Genomic DNA, 24565 nt, shown 5'->3' with positions numbered 1-24565 from the left:
CAAATTTTCAATAAAAATCTCTATTAATACTTTTTTACAAGTGGAAAATATTACTGCTTTGTAATAAATTGACGTTGTGGATTTTTAGCTGGCAATTATCTAATAACCGTATAACCACACATTAATTTATTAGTACTAACTATCGTACAAGTCTCACTCCTTATGAACCCTCAAATGAAATGCTGCTCTATCATTTAGAAGTAAAGTGCAATCTGGCGTGGAACATAAACAAGTTAATGAAACTATAGCAATGCATCGCGCATGTGCATTGAGCTTAATTACAGCGCACGAGAGTTTACTTTGCATCTTCTAGTTGATAGTGATAGTTAATATAAATATTAAATAATTCGAGTACTCCTAGCAGGGATGGCTAGGCCACATAAGGAGTGAGATGACGTAAGGGCTAGACATGCGTCGTAATTTCTTTAGTAAATGCTGCGGATTTGTGTTTCATTCGACAAACGCCAAATATTGTCTTGGTAATAATTTAAACTAACTTATTGGTGCTTGTCAAACAACTCACACTTCACTTAGATCTAAATTATATACACTAATTCATCTATAGAAATGTTAAAACGATAGGTTCTATCAATGATTTCAAGTCGGAAAGTAAAATATCATCAAGTATGTAGTAATTTCATTACTCTTGAAGTCTTGACATTAAAACGCTAATATATAAATTGATGTTCGTTAATAATTGAATTATATTATTAACAATTATGCTTTTATTCGTCTAATATTGGGCATCGCTTCCAAGTTATGATTCAATATCATATTTAGAAATTAAGTGGCACATTCTCTATTATCTCGTGCTTGCGTCTACAGCCGTTTTGTACACACTATACATATAAATATTTTATACATAATGTACAACGAATTCCAATTTAATTATTATGTGTCACTTTGGGTTATTTCATTGGTTTGAGAATACAGAGAACTTCATACAAAGGAACTCTATATGGAGGATTTAAGTATATTTCGGCTACCGATTGTTGGCAATGGTAGAAAAAAATGCTTAAAGCTCATTTATACCTACAGCATCGCATTGCATAAGTACTTAATAGACTTAGAAAGAACTGAAACTTAGACAACACAGTATGATTTTGTCCAAGTGATTTTTAAGGTATGAATGATGACGGTTTAGTATGGTCTCAGTTTTACACACCACGTACTGCAGCGACGTTTATATTCATTCTTAAGAGCCACTGCAATTGATAGTGGTCTGTGACCGGCTTTAAAACTATTACCAAACTCTACTTTAACTCTCATTTAAATGTATAAAAATTCTAATGAATGAAAACAGATTCATATTCAGGTTTTAAACCTACTTTAATATTAGAATGTAGTCTTAGGTGTAGGTTCCCTCACTGGGCTGGAGCGCGATTCTCAAGCACTTTCACGGGTAATCTACTTGCAGTTAAGTTTTTTTTTTGTGACAGGAGGCAAACGAGCAGACGGATCACCTGATGGTAAGTGATTACCGTCGCCCATAGACACACGCAGTCCCAAGGGCGTTACAGGTGCGTTGCCGGCCTTTAAGGTAAAGATACGCTCTCTTCTTAAAAGTTACTTTCTAAACAGCACACGCCATGATAAGAACACTAAATTAAATAACATCACATATCATCGCTTAGTCTTTACGTGGAAGTACTTAACAATATCTCGCTATCTTCTCAGGATCGACAACTTTACAAAAACTAATTATTTCGACATCAACATTAACAAAAATAATGCATTTAAGTATTGTGCGGTAGTTCCCATGAGACATTAATCCTTAAATAGAACATTATTTACGACTATTTTATCAAAAAATACAAATGTTTAAGGAAAAAGAACTGTTTCATTGATAAGACGACTCTATTAAGATAGAGACGGGCTTAGTTAGATCATTAATTGATTAAAATGAATTGACAAATTAAATGTAGAATAGTATAAGTACTTAGCAAGCAAGTAGTACATAACCTGTATCAGTTTATACATTATGCACAGGGGTGTGTATTTTGAAACAACATACAAAACTCCCTTTAAGCAAAGATTTCAGCATGCGATTGGAGAAACATAGTATTGAATATCATAAAGATATTCGATTATTCACAGGTTTGAGCCCATGATAAAGTTAGAATCGAGTCATGAGCGTCATTTTTCAATACAAGCAATATATGAGTTGAAGGTTCAAATAGTCTGACAATGATTAATTTTCACATAGGTTGCACACAGATACAATACGATATTGTATTTCTTTTGTTTTCACAAATAACTAGCACTGTATTTCTTTGATAGCCATCGCCTAAAAACAAAAGCATGTCGATCAAGTGCCAAATACTTGCTTTATGTCAAGTTTACATAACGTCAGATGTACCTACTGCCTAGTGAATGATCCTGAGAAGCCGCTTCGTGTGGGTCCGGTGGTCGCGCGGGTCGTTGTGGGGGCGATCGGGGCGTTAGCCAAGCCCCACGTCCAGGCACATCATGACGGTGAAGCCGATGATGCAGCCCCACGTCGCCAACTTACCGTTACCGCTGCGGACAAAAACGGTTTTATTTATTTATTTATTTATACTTCAGCACACAAGGTAACAAATGCACTGTGGCGGACTTAATGCCGGATGGCATTCTCTGCCAGTCAACCACGGGTCATGCAGAAAGAGTAAGGCGGTGCAAAAAATTTTAGTCATTTGTAGTTGGTAATAATGCCTTTAAAATAAAGATAAATGAACAAGCAATAAAGCAATTTCATTTGAAACAAAAAACTAATACAAAATTATTTAAGTTTTATCAATGTTATGTATAATTTTTATAAAAAGAAATCCAATCGGTAGTCTTAACTGACAAGATGTAAGGCTATTGTATTGTTGATTTACTGTCGTGAAAATGTCAAAATCATATTTGTGTAAAATGACGTGGACGTTCATCCATTATTATCACACTTTTATAGTGTGATCAATTAAAATTCTGTGTTCAAGACTAAAAACATCGACCACATCAATAGCGCCGCTTATTCAGTGTTAATAAAATATAAAGTTTCCAGCGGCTGACGCAACTTGTTCATATACATAATTGTATGTACATTCATGCATAAACCGCTCCGTTATAAAATGCTGTCGTCACAATGCCGGCCATTGAGAAATAACGAGCAAACGACATTTGAATATGAACGAGGTGGCAAAATTACGATATCGGAAAGAGTAACTGCGCGCGTCTCACGCGCAGGTAAAGCCGCGTTTACACTTTCTTGCATGCCCTAAAGGAAACTCGCAAAATCAAGTCAATATTGCAAATTAATTTTGAACATGCAAAACGTGTCACCTTCCTATTATAATCAATCATCATGATCATTTGAGTCAAATCAATATTAGATTACATTCCGAACTTGCTACACTTAAAATTGATATCCAAAATAATTTCGTAATGTTTGAACTGGTTATGTCAAAACTAGTGGAATAGTCACTTATGGCACTAGCTGTTTTAATGTAAATCAGGCTTTATTAAAGAAACAATGCTCATTGACAGCCGACCGGAATCCACTAGCTGGAATAACAGCCCATTACAATAAAGCGATTCCTAGTAGCTTTATGCCACCGCCATACAAGTGACCGCACGTTCGTACTTAGCTGCTGTCAAATTCGAGCTACGTTGAGCTATTTAGTATGAAGTTATAAAGCATTCTGATAAATGTGCGTGTGTCTGGCACGACAATAAGCTAATATGAGCAGAGTTATTTGAAAAATGCGTTACCGCGCGGTTACGATTTCCGGCTTGACGGCAAGCGGTAGACGCTAGTATGTGGTAGGATCGTCGTTACTACCACTCGCGGCATGCCGCATGATGTCTTTAATGCTTTTATGTAAATTTGCGATTTTAGTCTACCACATCAAACTAAGTTTCAAGAGCGGCAAGTTAATTACCAAGCAGTTAATATAATGAAGTTCTCCAATGTGAAACAAAACTTAGTTCTTTAAAATTTTTCAAGTATCTATTTTCTGCAGTTTTACATAAAGCTTAAATAACAAAACACTTATTTTTATTAACAATCGATATAACCTTTAGGAGCGTGCGAGCGTGTTATTATAGATTCGGACGTTCTGATGACGTCAATGTCAACTTCTCAGAAGCGTTGCTTGATGCATAGCTCCGGGACTCGGTTGATTCTCCACGAGCGTGATATAAATGTAAAACGTTGGCGAAAATCATGAATACATCATTCATGATTTAATGTGAATACATTCAAGTTTACAGTAAATCTAGAAATAAAAGTAAGATTCGCCCGATTTATAACGTAAATGGAAATGAAAAGTAATCATTCATTAGAATACGGGTATTTTTCTTTTTTCACAGAATCCATTAAATGTTTTATTTTTCAGGATTTGCGCAAAAGATGGCATGTAACACAGTGAGGATTAGGGTTAGTTTACACGGAGTACCTACTACATAAACTAATTTTTCAGGAACCTATTAACTTAGTTGCGGTGATAGAGTACGAACACATATTTCGACGTCTCTAATAAAATGGATAAGTTTTCGCGATATCTTTTTTTACTATAAGTAAATTAAAATGTTTCACACACAGATAGCAACCACAAGCCTGAAAGCCTCTCCTTATTTACATGTATTCCCAATTTCATAGAAAAAAAAAGGCGACAGCGTATTCAGTGCCTTAAGCTAAAGATATGACCACGCGACAAATTCCCGTCACGTAGCGCGGGAAACCCCGCCCGGCACACGGACAGCACTCAAATGTCACAATCTGACATCACGCAGAAAACAGCAGGAATTCAAGAGCCTACGAAGCTGATTTGAAACCAAATTGGCTGTTAAGAACAATTAATTTCTTGGCATCTAGCGTAAATAAGCGGAAAAAATATTTTGCAAAAGCTTCTAAAGTCTACTAGGTAATAAAGTTATGAAACAAGACACAATATAAACGGAGGATTTATAGATACTATCCATTTCGAATGTTAGGTACAATATTTGTGACTGAAACTAGCCAAAAAATTTACAGCAATATTCAGCACTTGGGCTGTAAAAAGATCAGATATCTTTAAATAGGAATAAGCATTAATATTTTTTTCGTAGAATCTAAAGAAACTACTTAGAAATAAAATCATCAATACTCATTTTAGTTTTCAGTTTAAGGAAGAAGCAATGCACAAAGACCAGAGAAGAAGACGCAAGATCCAGCCAACAGTATAAATACAATTTTGAATAAAATTTAGGTGCCGTTACTCCTGGAGTCCAGGGTGCACAGCTGCAACTTGCACGAGCAGTCTGGAGGTAGGTCAGGGAGTGTCCGAGCGGCGCGCCGGATTCCCAGACAGTGACGTCAGCGCATAGACAAACTAGAGCGGCGTCACCGGCCTTATCCCGGCAACAAACGCGTTATTTCATATATTTATTACTATTGACAGTGGCGAGACGGTGACAAGCCCACGCGTCGCACCGATTTACTTCATAATGCGAGTGCCGCCCGCCCTCCGCCCGCTGCAAATAGACAGAGGCGGCCGCAGACGCGACTCGTGTCTGCATAATCTTACACGCATCACCTGAACACAATGTTCGGCGACGCAAAAACAAACGACGACACAAAGGCAATCGATCTGCACGAATCGGCGAACACGAACCTTGTCTTCTTATAGCGTAGATTGACACATTATCATTTTGAAATTATGATAATCCAGAGGCGAATTTGTTGTGCCTAACTTGACCAATGAATCGACATCATATTGACATGATGTTAAATTGTAATACAATAGGTATTAGGATCATGCCGGGCATAGAATTTCTTAGACAACCATCAGATGAGGGCTTTCATAATCCTAAATTCAGTAATGTAAATGGAAAGGTTGGGAAAGTTTAGGATTCATTTTAAATTTTTGCCCTATCTTTGCACAGTCAAAATATCGCTGACGTTCAGAAGTCGTTGAAAAACCGTTCTAAATCCGTATTCACAAGGGTCATTTCGATAGAACGATTACTCGATAGGATCGCAACTCAGCGATTTGTTGTCGTTGAAGTTTTGTTACGTGAATAAGGCACTGTATTGTACATATATGCTGTGTACATATTATGTGTATCAATATACCTACATAATACTGTATGCTCCCTGTATACTCCTCAAGGAGTGACAAAAAACTATGAATAAAAACGTTTCACTTCAATTTCCTATTAACAAAAGCTTAATAATGATATAACGAATAACACTAATTAATACTATCAACATGTAATTTTAAAAGAAGGTAATTATTTCGATTAGTATTTAAATAACAGGTTAGGTTAAACAAAACCAATTAAAGCAGTTCATTCTGTTATCGTCTGGTGAATGTTCATTATTTTGAGTCATGTTCCTTACCAGTTTCTCGCATTTGCAATGCGACGAAACGAGGACAAAATGTGTCTAGACGATCAGACTAACTAAAATAGACTAGCAAGACAAAATTTCACACTGTCCCGATAGCGCCGCGACACGGCGCGTGGATTCACCGTCAAACGCTGGTGGCAATTCTGTGCCATTCTCTATAATGTATCAGTTAACTAAAATAACTGAAAATGACAATAACTGGTTTCACTTGTTTTTCAACCATATTTTAACAAGTAATGTCTTTGCAAAGTGGTAATACAAATTACTGATGGATATACACTCCAATTAATACAAATATGTACATATTTATGCTGTTATTGGAAGTGGTTGCACCACAATGGTTAACCCCGATAGTTCAGCGATATACGAGAATCGAACTAGCCACCTCTCGAATCGGCAGTCTTGAATGCAACTTTGTATACGGGTTGACAATCCCATACTCTTAATAAGCACTTAACGAACAAAAGGCTTTTTTGAGCGTCTAATTAAGATTAACCCATAAATATGACTTTGACAGGCATCTTATGTTTTGTTACATTCGCGAGAAATACTCAATGATGTATGGTTATGGACGCCAATTGAATTTCAATGGAAACTACGCGCATAAGTACATTTAAGGCATAATTGAACGACCTATAGTTTTCAATTGCGAGAATGACTCGCAAAGAATATGCAGTTTATTGCAATTCTCAGCATTTACTTAATAATCTGCATAATTTTTATGATAATCTTAATATATTCTTAACGCTTCCATGACCAACAATACAAATTATAAATAAATATCAATATTTACCATGTATTTTTACTTGATGACTTTCATATTTCAGCCATAATTATGGAAGGAGCACATCTTTCTTTGTGGCACTAGTGATTACTCATACAATACATCGGGGTAGAGGCGATTTCCTGAGATCGCAATGAGTCTACTTTTGGTAATGGAAGTTAGACTAGAAATTCTGTGACTCATTCCCAGCTGGAGTACCTAGTATGATGCGTATCCAAAGCTCTTAATCAGCTTCAAGAAAATATTATACAATACCATCGAGGTGGAAGCGTTTTTTTTCTGGGATCCCAATGAGACTACTTTTGGTAATGGAAGTTGGATTCGAGAAGATCTGTGATTCATTCCTAGCTAGAATACCTACTATGATGCATATCGCAGAAGGAAGCTTAAAGCGCTATTCAGTTTCAAGCAAAGATTATATTTTTTGATTGGTTCATTTCAATATTTTGATCAATCACAGCCGAATCCACGATTGAAATTGAACTTATCTAGTTTTGAGCGATATTTGTGAGACATACCTTAAAGTGGTCAATCTTTTGTAGAATACTTCCCGGTTGGGTTATTGCTGAATTCTCACGTCAAGAAGGCAGACAAATACCCACCTACCTACTTATAGTAAAGAGTTCAAACTTCAAAGACAGTGGTGATGAACCCGAGCTATTATTCGCCGAAGTTCTCGGAGGGTTGCGCCGGCGCACGCACGTCCGGGGTGTCGGACGTCTATTTCGGGCCCACTATTTGCGGCGCGAGCGCGCCTACACGCGCGATTGCAGCGGACCTATTGTCTCAGCGCCACTTATTGTTGCGGTTTGATGCGTTTAGCTGATATTTTTTTGACTTCTGTGAGACGAATAATGAGTTTGTAATGTCTAAATTTTGTTTGTGAGGAGACATGCGCTACACAGATCTAGTGATGTAGAGGTTAAGCATTTAAGCAATTCGATTATGATTTTAGTTTTCTTGGGGGCAAGAAACTTATTTATTAAATTAAGCAAGGAATTTTACTTTATCTTACCACTGTAACTCTTAGGCTATCCTATCATCATCATCGATATGGCATCATGGTCGATATTTAAACCCAACGAGATTGGGGATATCCAAAAGATATAGTTTCAGAAGAGAAGATGGCAACGATTGTTATTAGTTCTTAAATAGGAAGATGAGAGTTATCAAGAAATTACAATGAATACCTGAATATAATTATGACTGGACTATTTTGTTTAGAGCTGGGTACAAGTCTTTATCGCAAAATAATTTACAAATAAAGTGAATGTACTTATGTAATTCCCCTACAGCGATACAGAATAAATCTAGCTCGCATACTAAATCCACAGTAAAGTCTCTATCATTAAATTAAATGAGGTAGAAGAATGTTATTACTGTAAAGCGCATTTTTGTCGCAGACAACACGAACCAGCAGTTAACGCAACATTGTTGCTTCTGCATTCCCAAGTATGTTGATACTATGAGAATTTAACTTTTCATACCACGTTTACGATAAGATAATATAATCGATTATATTTTACGCATTATTTATGACTTTAAGCTTACGAAGACTAACAAACTTAAAAGTTGTGCTAAGACTGCCACTCGTGTAAGGGCGTTTTTACCCTGGATTTGAATGATGGACTGACTGAATGGAAATGAAATGTGCCTAAAAGATTTTAGACTATAATATTATTTGGCCTTTTTATTAAGCAGACGGTAACAGCTACATAGTACAATATCATTTGTATCACAGCCACATTTTTAATTCAATTCCATTTAGATACAAAATGTAATCTTACAAGAAGATATTCTTCAATATCGTACAAACGCAAGTGCCACATGGGCCTGACTGTAGACTCTAACGCTAATCGGCGCGAGATGCGCCCGCGCACCTCGGGAGTCAGGTGCGGGCGCAATGCCACGCGCACCATAACACTAATTAATTCCCATTTATACGACTCTAATAACGTTAATTATTACGCCCATTTAAATATCTCCCCAGTCTCTACATACCATATTTAATGCTATTATTTCATATTTTATTACAACAGCTTTTATAAGCTTTTAAACGGCTTGAAAAGCTCATTTAAGCATGTAAAATATGAGGACGCGTATGCAACAAATCACTTCCCATGATTTACTAAAGAAATGTGAAAATAGGTGTTGAATGTGCCAAAAGTGCATAAAGTGTGCAGGACAAGATTGAGAATTATAAAATAAACAGACTTTCTATAGAAAAAGCATCTACTGTTTACATCTCTACGTGAAACTATTTCAGAGCTTCTTGGGAATAAAACGAAGTAGAGTACGTTTACAATGATGAATTTGTATCCCCCAATTTTGTGGATCATGTGAACAATGATTCGCCAACAGTCCTTGAACTGGTTCTTATTAGCCCGGAAGGGAGCAAAGACCGGTCGCGAACAAAGCGCAAGATGGACAATAGCTCATGTCGCTAAGGGGAAGTGTCTCGGACGTCCTTCGCATCACCCCAACGAGCCCCGATCTATTGACGGTTATCGGCCATACGTGGATCCCGATCGAAATTGACATGAATCAGAACAATCGACGGCGTGACCCTCGTCAATTATAACAAGTATCCGCGGAATCCAAACGAATATTGTATCGAAGACAACAAAACGGGACTGAATAGTGCGCTAACTACCCGTAAGGGAGGTTCGATTCATATCTTCTGTAAAAACGCGTTCTATAGTAATTCAAATGGCAAAATTAGTATTATTTGAAGACGCAATGAAGGGCGTTGTTATCGGGCCGCCATCGGACGCGAGCTGTCTCGCGAGGGTCACAACAAAGCCCTGCTCGTCCTCACGATTTTTTTAGGTCAATCCCAAGGACAGAGATTTTATTTTACTATCTTGTAAGTAAAGGGTAAAATTAGACTATCTTGAAGTGATTTAAACCCCTGTTTATTTTCGTTTATTCATCAATCGATCATTGGTCTTTATATGAAGTACACATTAATACTAATGAGATATAATGTAGAGCTGGAGCTCTTTGAAGTATATGCCTCGGTATGTCATGAGCGACGACATATTTAAATCATGGCGTCAGCAACCCACAAGGCACTCAGTTATCACTGCCACAGCGTTCAGTAAGAGATGATAGGATAGTATATTGAAAAGATAATCAATACTTATGGCTCAGCTTTTCACTTTCCCACTATCGTACGTCCATGATTTTAAACGAAAATGTGATCTACTTTCAATACAATAAAATTATAGGAAGCAATTTTAGAGTCAAAATCATCGATTTTTATCAGCTTTGAAAAGTGGCGGATATTGAAACCTACCAACGAAGCCATTTAGTTACGAAATGCTACTTTCTGCTATATGCCCAGTGCCATGTTGTGCAGCACTAGTTCCATCAAAGCAACTATTCGGTTAAGGAAATGCCTAGGACACGCTAAGTTGACCAGCATTTTAAACACCAGCTAAATGTCTATTGATGCCTAATTAAATGCCTACGTTAAATAATAAGCAGGCTCGAATTTGACACATCCACTGACTCTACGAGGCAGTATGGCATGCGGTTTGCATTTCGCGATTTATAGTTAACAAAGCTTGTGGTCTTGTGGATTTTGACGACGCGCATCTTAAAAGCATAGTGTTTTAAGCCATAGCAACACACAATACAGCACATTTGTCACCAGTATTCATAAACGATACTTGCATAAGTGAAGCAGCAACGCTATGTGAAGTCGAACGAACAGCTTTGAAGAGCTCTGTGATTGGTTCATGTGTGTCACTCCGCCGGTCAAGTAGTCTATGTATAGGTTTTTGAGACCCTGTGTGTCCACGCGAACTGTGAGGCCTCATAGTAATGTATGTGAAAACGGGTGTTAGAGTACTTACGAAGCGTTCGCTTCAGGTATGATGTCGTCGGCGACGACGTAGATCATGGCGCCGGCGGCGAATGCCAGCGCGTAGGGCAGCGCGGGCTCGGCCGCCGCCACCGCGACTGCTCCCAGCACGCCGAACACCGGCTCTACCATGCCGGACAGCTGGCCGTACCTGGGACAAGCGACATAAGTATTTAGGCGTATAGGAATAGAGTTTTAAGTCCAGGTAACATGGAGCTTGTGTGCAGATAACATTACGATCGAGAACCAATAACAGGATTCCAATGCATGTGAAACGTTGACTTGTCACCAACCCCTACTCTTCCCGCGGGTGTCGTAAGAGGCGACTTAGGGACTACACATCAAACAGAGAATGGGCAGCAGCGCTCTCTGAAAAACATCAATCTTTTAAACTGTGATCTCCAACCCGCCTGCCAAGCGTGGAGATTATGGCAAAACCCTCCACTGTAGTGGAGGAGGCTCATAGTCCAGCAGTGGACTGTAAAGGGCTGTTGATGATGAAACGTTGACGTACGTCAGATCAGATTTAGAAGCTACATTTACCGACAGACTGAAACATTACATGCAGTCAGACTTTTCAATTTCATGAAAACTTTATGGTCAGACTAGAGTTGGTATGTCATCTGTGTTGAGAGGATATTCTACATATAAATGTTTTTTAACAGCCAATAACAGGCAGTGCAAGCAAAAAGTTGACTTATCCCAGCACGGAATCAAAAGTTCTACGTGCAGTGAGTGATACTTCATTTTCATGAAAATTGTGTCATAAAGTTGGTGTAAGTCATCTTGTGTTGAAAGGACATTCGAAAAAGTTTATCAAGAGTCAATAACAGGATTGGATTTTTTGCAATATCTTATGTCAGCTCAGTATCAGCCGATATGTTGTCCCGAAGTGGTAATAGAGCAAGCTTTTGGAAGCGTACATACATATAAGTACCCTGAAAAGGACCTACTGCTATTAATGCATATGAATCGAAGTTTCATTTACTGAAAGACTGAAAATACTACTTAGATCGCGATTTTTCAGTTTCATGAAAGCTTTATGTCAGACTAGAGTACATAAATCATATACAATTCATCAGATTAACACGCCTTTGCTTAATGTAAAACATAAAAAAGACTGAAAGTTACGACAGTGACGGTCGAGTCAACTGAACCGATAAAACCAACTACGTTTCGAGCGGCGACAAGTCGCGAGATTCGAAGAAAAGAAAGGTACACAGAAGTTCATTGCTTTCAGCGGTGCGGAACTTTAAAAGGGCCTCGTGTCCAAAATGCCGATCACGGAGTCAAGTATCAGTGTGTTGTTAATTTTCACGTGTGCGGGTGGCGGGGTGGTGGAGTGCGGTGCGATGCCGAAAGAGGCCGCTAACGAATTGTTTTGGTGAAAGTGCGGGCCGGTGCCGCGACCACATTCCGACGAACTGGTCGAGGAGCCGCCGCTGTGGGAAACGCCGCCAGGGCCACCCCACACGACGAGGCAGCCCATACTCGGCGCTGATGCCTCCCATCCTCGCTGCCGCTCGCCAAACTTTACCAATGCCTACGGCGACTCGCTCCGATTTCGAAGGAGCAGGCCGAGTTGGTACCGGACTTTGTTCTACATACACCAACACCTAAGCTTCCCTCTATTGTAAAACTAAGAGCAATGCTCAGGAGGAGAATCGCAGATATTTGAAAGTTTAGACGGTGTTGTGTAAGGATATGATAACGAGCACATGGACAAGTTTAATTTACGTTAGGTAACAATGGTTAGAATGTTAGAATGACGGAGGTATCTAGACAGAATGTACGGGGGAAACGGGTTTGGTGTAGCTGGTGAAGGGCGCGGGGCGAGCGCGGCGGGTGCGCGACGTGATGTTATGTTATCGCATGCATTATTCAGCGGGTGGCGAAAGCGGCAATTTGCGACAATATCCACTGATTCGGAGAATCGTCCGACTGTTGAGCCGCCGACAAGCCGTAAAACAGGATGCCCGTCACTCAATAACTACGTTGAATTTAAATAAAAGCTCACAAGTACAAAACTTTTATTTAATTTTTCGGTTATTTTTATTTGTTTATGCGGCTCGCTTTGTTCATTGAAACTTTTACAGAGAAGTTTTATTGGACTAACAAAACCAAAAATAGCTGAGTAGGTATTCCTGCTTAAAATGAAACAACGGGTATTTATCGTTAACCAGTTTAGGCATTAATCACGATCATTAAATCATATGCGCAAATCATAGAATACCAATGGTATTTTAAAGTTGACCTATCTTAAACACAATTTAAGCAATATGAACACAATAGTCCTATTTAAGGTTAACTGCCAATATAGTCGATAGATAATAATGATTAGGCTATTAATCCAAGTGGTCTTTGAAAGTTACTACTTAAGGCCGCTGCCTTTATTCTCGTCTGTTACGAAGTAGCCGTGCGCATTAACGAAGTGGTATTTTCCCACGATAGTTGGTGTTATAGTGATAACATGTAGTCGTTGTTTTACATAAGTTGATCGATCAAAGAGCAATTCGACCGAGCAGGATAGAGGCGTTCGAGAAGATTAGGTGCGGCGGCGGCGTGTTGCGCACAAGAAACCGGCCACGATTGCGCAGATCAGCGCCACCAAGGCTGGCAGCGCCTTCCGCGACTGCTTCTTCGGGGCCCGCTGCGGCTGCGGCTGCGGCGTCGCTCTCTCGATTTAATTATTTAACTCTGAAGGCCGATCGCCCGAGGCGGGCAGCGGGCGGTGCGCTGCGACTGGTCGGACGGGTGCGGTCCGGAAGAGCACGCAGACAGCGCGCCGCCGTCCGCTCGCCGCGAACACCACCAGACTCCACGGCACCGCAGCGACACATCGCACCAGAGCTCACGCAACGCTAAAATTTCGAAATAGACGACTTTCTCGGGCCCAGATAGCGATGCCTGTATAAACAGCATGCGATTCCGCCGGCCGGCCGCCGCGCGCGGTCAGCTCCCACCCCGGAACGAGCCGCCGGCCCACTTTTCGGTTCTCACCGTATCCCACCGATTCTTTGTAGCCCGTAGAAATATTTTTATTACGCTCACACGATCTAGCTTTGTGTCGATAACCTGGGTTAATTGCACGCAAATCAATGGCGCCGGCGGCGTCTGCGAATTTATATGGGCAAGAAAAAAGGACGAAAGAATTCCGAGAGCTTTGTATCGAATCGATACGATTATTGTATGGATAGAATAGTTGCCTAACGATTGAGGCACCTGTATGGAGCTAATGCGTGATGTTAGCCTCTACGTCACTATGAGTCATATGCGGTGATAAAGTTGACTAGACGCATTGTCTACAACAATGGATCATTGCTTGTTCTGATTATGTCATATCGCGGGACAAAAACTTATTTACACTTAACATGCATAAGTTTAAGCTTCAAGACCTTAAGATAAGGTATTTAATAAAAATGCTAGTAACCGCAAAAAGCTCTACGAAAAGTCGTTCTAGTATGTAGCAACACTAGAAGTAGGTTCGGAATTTCATAAATTCGGTCATGTGAATGTCAAAGATACGTTGCGTAAGTATCTTAAATGTTTTATAATAGCAATTCACATAACACTAGATCATGCCCGCAACTTCGCACGGTTGGAATTTGGCCGGGTCTCGAAGACTACGAACATGTGATAATAAGCTCTATTTCGTTTAGATGTTACTTTTATCCCTATCAAATATAATACATATCTTCCATATGACTTTAACCCATTGTGTATCGTCAGATGTCCTATGGGCGATGGTCCAGGGTTTGGGCGATAGCGGAGCGCACACGAGCGTTCGTGCCCAGGCCGCATTCCTGTAGCCTGCATTCCGCAACCGCGTCTGTAGTAGCGGCACAGCCTCCGTACTCATCACGTGTACAGTTTAGTAAAAATAGCTCGATTACCACTATTTAGACAATGTTTTTTCAAGACTTTTTTTCACGAAAGAATGAATTCATACCGCTGGAAATCAGTTTCAGTGTCCACTGTAGGTCCTGTAATTGCGTTTTTCGGTAGTTATTGGATTGTGAAGGTATTTTTAACCACCTATCTACTATTTATTATAGCGCCGGAAGTTAAAAATAAAAGGTAAATGGCGCATTAGACCCTATTTTTACATTTCGCTACACAAAACCTCTTTTCTACGACGTCTCTTTTATCGATTGATCATGATTTCATGAGTTCTTCTAAAATTCAGGAAAATTTCAGTAATTGATACTGCAGGAAACTATTTCAATGTAGAATGTCTATAGCGGAATAGCCGTTATTTTATTAATATGTACAAAAATATAGATTCTAGGTATAGGTACACGTTAGTCGAATTCTTTACTATATCACACATTTGGTGCTGAAAATTGTGTATAATTCGGAACCGATCGTGATTTCTAATTATTTTTCATCAAAAAGGGTAAAAAAGTAATAAAATAATGCATACCCAAACAGGTCTTTATAAACTATATGAAAGAGTTGCAAGAAATTAACTACTTAACTACGATTTTACCAATATTGCTTGATACTTCTTTTTACCAATATTGCTACGAAAAATGCTACGAGCTGTGCGCAAATTACACGAATACGAAAAACCGCGTTAAATATTTCAGAATACTTGCATGGGTATCATCGGGCGAGTTAGCGCGTTGGCAAATATTTCCCGTTCGCCGCGGGACAGCGGACGGCTAGGGGCGCTTCTTGCCAGAACCGCATTCCTGCTTCTTGCATTCCGCGCTACAGACCCTCTATTACCCGACGCTGGCTCTGTTATCAACTTATCATAATGCTAGGAATCGATTGAGTGGAAGTTTTATCGATACTTTGTAACATCGATGTTTATTCGTAAAACTGCTGTAATTTAATTTTCGTAAGTTTTAGAAAACGGATTGTTTCAAATTAATTCAGAAAAGTAATTTTGTGATTTATGTACAGCATGCGGTAAATTTTATATCTCAAATGTAAGTTAACCTGATAGAGTCCAGTCAACAATCTGAATAAGTTTGTAAAGTCAGTAACAAAAATATGAGTGTAAATTTTTTAAGTAACTAAGTATTATCCTTAATATCCTTACTCGCAATTGAAACTTTTGCAAACTTAAGGATAGGCTAAGCACACCATAGAGGTTGTTTTCGTACTCTCGCAATAAATTCGCGGTGCAGGTTAAGGGTACTCGGCGCGCGCGGCCGCAGGGTGGCGGGGTCGTCGCTCGCGCATTCCCGGCCTCCGCCGCAGGATTCCCACTCGAGCGCATTCTTGCCGCCGCTTCCACATAAAGAGTTAGGAAGCGACCGTTACGTACGAAATAATGGACGCGCGATTTTCAGTACGAGGAAAACTACGATGAAAATGTTGTTTCGATAAAGATAAACTTTTATCGATTTTGCTCGATAAGCCTCATTTAAATCGCCGAAATTTTGCCATACATCCTAATTCCTAGCCCGGCAGATTCACTAGTACATTTTTGATAAGCGGTATTTTGAAGGGAATCCTAATTATGCAAACTTTCATCTCTTCACACGATCAGTTAGGTATAAGCCGCACCAAATCTTACGAGAGTTAATTAAAACAAAATCCAATGATCGGCTCAAAATAAAGTTGACCAAAAATGGATTATCCGTTCGATATAATATTATTTATTTACCAAATCCGACTTTTATTGGCGTAATGGAAGATTTGAGTTGACACCTTGTAAGACGCGCCAAAGTTGACATTTATGCCAAACCATAAACGTCACGGTTGGCATAAAACGCGCGATTAATAGAGTCGACTCGTAAAGCGGCGGATGGCGGTCGCTTCCGATCATTTCGTCTCATCACTCCATTTCATCGCTATTTCGGTTTTATGTCCACAATCAAAGCCAAAGCGTTTAGAGAAAGAAAGTTGAATAATTACATAATGTCATAAATTGTTTATATAAATTTGATAAATATTTTAAGTGACGCACATTGCTATATTTTATTAACAGGGATATAACGTAGACATACATATCGTTTCCTGTCAATTAACTGTCGGATTCTTATTTCAGATGTTTTAAAAGTGTTGACATATTGAATTTCAACATTTTATAGTTTGGTTACAGTTCTAGCACATAACTGAAACAGTAGCTGAGGTATGAGAGCGACACGGGTGGGTGTTTTTGTGACGTCGAACGTCAGCAAGTCTTTAGAATTTTGAGCTCTGTCATATAATATGTCACGCCCTACCATGCTGCTTCCATACTTCAGACAATCAGTTACGAGCTAGACCTAGATCTTTACTTGACAAAGTCCTCATTGGTTTGTTTTGATCGACTGAAAAGCCATATCCACACAGGGTAAGTGCATTCATAGTTCGGTGGCGCGGGCGCTCCGCGGCGGCGGCGCCAGCGGTTCCGAGAACCCAATGGAATGCGACTATTTACAACTTTTACCTATTTGGTAACGTTTACAATGCGTGCACGTACCGCACTGCGCTAGGCAGATGTAACCTTTTGCTCTGACATTCCTTTGCCTGTATGTAGCCAGCTAATAAATAGCATACGATTCTTAGCGTTCGCGTTAAAATCCACTGCCGTTAAGTTATTGTATGAAATCCAGTAGTTAGTTTAATCTATTCTGAAGAGGACGACTTTTTGTAATACAATATTTTACGTCAAATGGGAAAGAATAAGACAGATAAAAAAAGACAGTTCAACTAAATACTGTGAGAAAATTTTCCTGATGACTCTGAAATTTCAGCTTCCTGAAAGCACTACAGTACCTACTTACATGAGAAATAACAAGCACGGTGTTAAACTGTTTTGAAAAGTAGCAGTTAATCGCGGCAGGCTGTGGCAGACACCGATTAAAATTTCAGCGGAACAGTTAAAACTAAGTTTAACATCTCTACAATAAATGCAGTTAGGGTTAATTATCTGAAGTACATATTACAGATTCAGCTAAGTACTCTTAGTAATTCGTTAGACAAATGATGCCATGATTAATAAAAACAACCTTATTATAGCACATGCAAATTATTTAGGAATCAGTTTTCTTAGAAATTGTGAAAGAATTCAAACAAAATCGGGATTAAAGCCGTAACACTAAATACATCTCTATCTAGAGCAGCAAAATCGAAAAGTCAAAGACGTCCACGAATCAACTACAAGAACACTGAACTTTACGTGTCCAATGCCTCAAGAAGCGCAATGCTAGTTAATTTTAGTATGAAAAGCAGCAGTTAACCGTTGGTTGCGGCCGGGCGGCCACTGTCGCTAAATGAATTAGCCTGAGCAGGAATGGGGTCGGCCAGTCTGGCTGCGCTGGCATCCGGCCTAACGACGATCGAGCGGCGCATTCTCTAGCCGCGCATGCTTGCTACAAGATGTGTTTGCCCTTTTGTTGTCTGTTGTTCTTGGGACAGTTTTAATCTGACTTTATTGGCATATTCAAACTCTTTAATAGCATATATGTATGTATCACAGGCCTTTTTTACACGTTGCAAATATTTATCTAGCCGCGCATGCTTGCTACAAGATGTGTTTGCCCTTTTGTTGTATGTTGTTCTTTGGACAGTTTTAATCTGACTTTATTGGCATATTCAAACTCTTTAATAGCATATAATACCTATGTGTGTATCGCAGGCCCTTTTTACACGTTCCAAATATTTCTCTAGCCGCGCATGCTTGCTACAAGATGTGTTTGACCTTTTGTTGTATGTTGTTCTTGGGACAGTTTTAATCTGACTTTATTGGCATATTCAAACTCTTTAATAGCATATAATATGTATGTATCACAGGCCTTTTTTACACGTTCCAAATATTTATCTAGCCGCGCATGCTTGCTACAAGATGTATTTGCCCTTTTGCTGTCTGTTGTTCTTGGGACAGTTTTAATCTAACTTTATTGGCATATTCACTCTTTAATAGCATATATGTATGTATTGCAGGCTTTTTTTACACGTTCCAAATATTTCTGTAGCCGCGCATGCTTGCTACAAGATGTGTTAGCCCTTTTGTTGTCTGATGTTCTTGGGACAGTTTTAATCTGACTTTATTGGCATATTCGAACTCTTTAATAGCATATATGTATGTATTGCAGGCTTTTTTTACACGTTCCAAATATTTATGTAGCCGCGCATGCTTGCTACAAGATGTGTTGGCCCTTTTGTTGTCTGTTGTTCTTGGGACAGTTTTAAGCTTACCATTCTATTGGTACTCGAATTCTTAACCAGTTCGTAGGCCCTATTCAGGACACTTAGGCCCTAATCGACCAAACTTTTATCCGAGAATAACTCCTGGTATAACTGGCACATTGACAGTTTATGTTAAAATTTACTCTTGTTTGGTCGAATCCACCCTTACAAACATATCCATCCCAAATGTAGCTTGCTCTACCACCACTTCAAAACAAAATACTTATCGGGTGATGTCAAGACCTAATGGCGGATCTCTAATCTAATGTTCGTCGTGTTCATAATGATATGAATTTAAATACGTAATAAGAATTAGCATTAGTGTTTGGTACTCATGATTACAAAAGAGAGCCGACAGCAAACTGAACCAGGAAAACACTTGCGGAACTTTCTTTAATCTAGGATTAACCTAGCGAATTGACAGCTATAGAATGTCGTTTTAATTTAGAGTTAGATTAATTATTGATTGAAGATTAATGAACAAAATGAACAAATAGGCTTTGTAAAGTGAAAACGTAACCTAATCAGATGTTATAACGAATTATTATAAACACAAAAGCTAAATCATAATGAAACTACGAATTAAAATAGAAGTTATGAAGTCTGTCTGTCATTAGGTTACTATTTTGTAATAGCCTTCTATCTTGACCTATTCAAAACGACAATGGCGTTTTCAGTTACAGACCAACTGATAATTAAGCTGTCAGTTCTAAATTACTAATGTAAGAGACGATTACCATTAGGTGTTTATGTTTACCTGTGTAATTAGGTACTCTGTGTACGGCGAAAAAGTTAATTTTAAGAACAAACATTTGCGAAAAGTTTTGGATTATGTCTATTAATGACATCATTAAAGTTTTAGCTGTAAATAAACATTACAACCAAAAAAAAGCGCAGAAGTATGAACTCGTGGGTCTTTAAGGCGCGATTCTACCAAACTTTTATCCGAGAGTAAATCACTGACGATTTATTCTAAGATTAATATTTACTCTTGTTTGGTCGAATCCCCCTAAGACAATTACTGCAATTCCACAGGTAAGAACCTAATACCTACCCTTCATGTGGCTTGACTGTTACTTTGAACAATAAACTTTTAGTGACTGTATCTTAGTAGCAGAACTTACCAGAAAGCTCTCCATACGGAGAAGCCCGCGGCCTGCAGCGGCAGACTGACCGCCAGCCCCTCGGGGAAGTTCTGGATGCCAATGCCAAGTGCCAGATTTCTGTGGACAAACAAATTTCATGCATCAGATATTGATTGACATTTTGATTGACAACACCCACCACTACTATTGCTATTGAGGATGGGATGCGTTAAATGAGGTAAGAAGGGTCTTTATCCAGCAGTGGACGTCTTTTGTTAAGGTAAAAATACGTCATTTTAGCACGAAGAGCAGCTACCATTCTATTGAATGGAAAATAAACTTCAAACACACGTGACAAAGCATAAAAGTTTTTCATTATTCACAAGTGACGTCTTGAGCCACTCCAGTTTGTCATCTTTAAGCCATATTAGGTCTCAATCGGCAAACAAGAGCACTGTTGAGCCCGTGCCACTCGAGCGGCGTGTGTTTACATTGCGGGCGCTTGGGCGGGCGCCGCCCACGCCGCGTGCGCTGCTTCGCGACATCGCCTAAACAGGTGGCTTTATAAAAACTACGGTAATGGTACAAATCTTTAGTGATGAATCAGATAGAATTGAAACGGTGGGATGTGCTTGTGTAGAGAAATGGCACGCAAAAATGGACGAGAGGGCGGAAGGAATAGCGACATAAATAGTCCCGATATAATTTATGTACAGATACAGTTTTTCTGGTAGACATTGCAGTGATGACACCAATTTCTTATCAAACTAGAAAACTAGTTTAAAAGGAATCAGTGATAAATAGATTTCTGTCAATCGATTTTAACGTTGGTCGTAAAGTTTTTATGAGCTTTTAGCGATTTTTCTTCATTTTAGTGCTTTCGGGAGATAAACTTTTTAGTTATCTCAGAGATTTAGATATGAATAAGGATAATTTGTCTAGAACTCCTTTGCTTGTCAAATGGTTATAACTATGTTCAGTTTATCATGAGATATTTGTAAAATTCCATGTCTAGGCGATAGTCTGCGACAACATTCCCTATGGTATGCAACATAATTTAAGTACAATTAAGGTTTATACAATAGGTTCACTTAGTACTAGTCTTAGATTGCAAATGTAGCCCATAAGCTGCCCGCAATGATTTACCTAACAACGAAGACCGAACCCGTGCTTGACGACAAAGTTTAGTTAGATTGATAATAAGATTTTCGACTTGTTTCATCGTCTTATACCTCAACCCAGATATGACTTATCTTAGAAATTATATCTTATCCCTTTTAATCAATGAATAAATTGTAGAGGAAAATGGATATCTCTAACCCATTATAACTATCTACAGGTTATTTTAAGTCTTTGTTTTGTTTTGTTCTAATGAAAAAACTGTAGGAAGATACCTATTATTATCAACTCATAGAGTATATGAGTAGTTTAAGTAAGGGTGTACATTGCTTATTGCGACATCTGGTGTACTGGGCCTACTGCACTCCATTGCGTTTCAATCAGCTCGAGTGTACGGCCGGCTTAAAAGCGCGAGGGAGATGCGCGGGCGCATTCCACCGGCGCCGCCCCCTCCCTGCACCTGCACCCTCCCCCCGCTCTAGGAATGCGACTAACTGTACAGCCTCCGTCACCGTTAAACGCAACTGTTACTGTAAAGGTTACCGACGTACGTATTACGTAAGCGTAATAGTGTACTATTTGCATGTTAGTCCAATTTCGTTTGATGTGTATGCTGATCGGAGATATTAACAGTTTATTTTGCATTAATTATGTTTAGTTTTAAAGAGCTTATCGATTATGTGTGGGGACTATTAACTGAATATGTTAATCGTATATAGGGTGTTTCTTGTAAGGTGTCAAGCCGAAGGCAGGTGATAGGTGAGGACTAGACCTATCGATTTCACCCCCATGTATGTTCTACGATTTTTCATAGTTTAGAAGTTATCGTTAATTTTGTGATTTTTTCAAATTGTATGACCCAGTAGGCTTTAAATTTTTTTATCTTTTTTTTGGGTCGACTTTTCTCAGATTTCTTTTTTTTGACAGATTCCCTATTAATTGCAGATTTTTAAAAAAAATAATCAACTTCCTATCTTTGATGCAAGATACAAAATTTTTGCTAGAAACATAAAAAATATGCTATTAGCGGAACATTCTAAAATTTTCAACTTAAAAGTTAAAAAAAAAAATCTGTTCAGTTATTGTCTCTAAATGTGTTCTACATAACGTAAACTTAAGGGATTGCAAACATTACTTAGTCCTAAGAAAGTCAAAAACATGTAACGGAATCTCCGACTTACCACTTTAGTGGAGCGATTACAGAAAATAATGGCCTATTAAGTACATGTTTTTTTGTGTTATTATGAAAGTTCAGAAAACTGCGCAGTTTTTAAAATTATTTTGGACCTATGGAAGTTCTTTTTTTTTTTCAAACTTTTAAGTTGAAAATTTCAGAATGTTCCGCTAAAAGCATATTTTTTATGTTTCTAGCAAAAATTTTGTATCTTGCATCAAAGATAGGAAGTTGATTATTTTTTTCAAAAATCTGCAATTAATAGGGAATCTGTCAAAAAAAAAGAAATCTGAGAAAAATCGACCCAAAAAAAAGATAAAAAAATTTAAAGCCTACTAGGTCATACAATTTGAAAAAATCACAAAATTAACGATAACTTCTAAACTATGAAAAATCGTAAAACATACATGGGGGTGAAATCGATAGGTCTAGTCCTCACCTATCACCTGCCTTCGGCTTGACACCTTACAAGAAACACCCTGTATATTAAGATTTTTGCAATTAAATGAACACCTTGCATGTAAAACAAGGTGAAAATAAAAAGGAATGAACTGATTTTCATATAGAAAAAGACAAAAATGACATTCCAGGTTATATAAAAACCAACTTTTAATAGTTCCAGTTGCGAGCAATGTTGCCACCAGGAAAGTCATTGTTCGACTTTCGGCAGTGCTTGTAACGTTTAATCGAGTTTTTTATGATTACAATTACCATGCCAACTAAAATATGTGTCAAAACGTTACACTTGGACTGTAAAATTTACGTAAACGGTAAACTACAAGGTTAACAACCATATCTTCGTCAAAAAGTTAAGTTTTCCAACACATAGAGTGAAAATATTTATAGTCCAGTAGAATTAGCTTTTAAATCGGAAATAATTCCTACAAAAGATTTTATTGTTTTAATGGCTTCTTTGGTTGCCCATTAAGACTCTCCTAAGTTTTCGACTTCGACGGAGTTGTGCTTAAGTGGTGGGGGCCCCCGAAAGAGGCATTTTTTCGGTTTTCCGGTTATACCGCGTAAAGGACTTACTCTATCAAAAAGTGGTCTTCATGACGGTTGAAGGGCACTTAATCCTGCATTGAATAAGACCAAATTCATATGTTTTGGACAAACCGTTCTCGCGCTAAAGTTCGGCAAAGTAGAAAATATACGTATAATTAATGACCCTCTCCACGTCCAATGGTTTGTTACCCACAGGCTTCAAAGTCTTGAAAAGGGCCACCTCAACCAGTGTAACCCTATCAAGGCTTACGAGCTTGATGCGCCTATCCTTGTTCGTCCCAGACGTTCCTTAACTGCGGTTGCTGCACCTCTTCCTGGCACTCACCTGAACGACTCTGTGTTACCTACTGTGGCTGCCCCTCTTCCTTGTATCCTCCTGCATGACTACGTTGCCTAGCCGTATGCCTGGTCTAAGGTTCGACGCCAAAAATCAACAACAACAAGTTCATATTAAAACGCTGAAGAGTTTTTTGTTTGTTTGTTTGAACGCGCTAATCTTAAGAATTACTAGTTAGCCCTTCGCCGCATAAATAACCGAACTTGAGTGCGAGCATTTATTGACACACGATTTTCAGTTTTCCTTCGGACACTTTTTGTAGAGACGACAGCAGACCAGCCCAGCTGAGCCTTTGAGCGTGGCAATGGGAGCTAACTTCAATCAACACGCGTCTCACGTGCTTACTGTTAGCCCTTCGCCGCATAAATAACCGAACTTGAGTGCGAGCATTTATTGACACACGATTTTCAGTTTTCCTTCGGACACTTTTTGTAGAGACGACAGCNCTGGCCTATTAGAGCTTTTTCGAAATAAAAGCTAGTTAAAAGGTGAATATTTGAAATGCGATCTTTAGGTACTTGTAAAACAATTATAAATTGTAAGCCAATTATTTAAAGAGAAAAGGGCTTTTACAAATTTTGTGCCGCTATAAAAAGAGCTATGATCAAGAGTCGGAAATTGTTATGAGTTCCTAATATGTACAGTTCTCTACTTTTCAACATAATAAAAAAGTTTACGGGAACATGTAAAAGCTACGAGTAGGTGTAA

The 24565-nt window shown here is 38.8% G+C and overlaps 1 protein-coding gene across 1 annotated transcript in view; it reads right to left on the bottom strand.

The window, feature by feature from the left end:
• Positions 1 to 93: 93 nt before the first annotated feature.
• The window catches only part of Zip48C (Zinc/iron regulated transporter-related protein 48C), a 54395-nt gene continuing 29923 nt past the window's right edge, over positions 94 to 24565 (bottom strand). Inside the window, exons 5-7 of the mRNA XM_028316720.1 lie at positions 20262 to 20360; positions 11000 to 11158; positions 94 to 2520 (exon numbers count right to left, since the gene is read on the bottom strand). Coding sequence (XP_028172521.1) covers positions 2442 to 2520; positions 11000 to 11158; positions 20262 to 20360 — 337 coding nt within the window. The 3' untranslated portion in view covers positions 94 to 2441. The remainder of the gene's footprint in view (positions 2521 to 10999; positions 11159 to 20261; positions 20361 to 24565) is intronic.

This window comes from Ostrinia furnacalis, unplaced genomic scaffold, assembly GCF_004193835.3.
Source record: "Ostrinia furnacalis isolate ACB-3 unplaced genomic scaffold, ASM419383v2 OfSCF5861, whole genome shotgun sequence".
Taxonomy (NCBI): Eukaryota; Metazoa; Arthropoda; class Insecta; order Lepidoptera; family Crambidae; genus Ostrinia; species Ostrinia furnacalis.
This window is presented reverse-complemented; position numbering and strand designations above follow the sequence as displayed.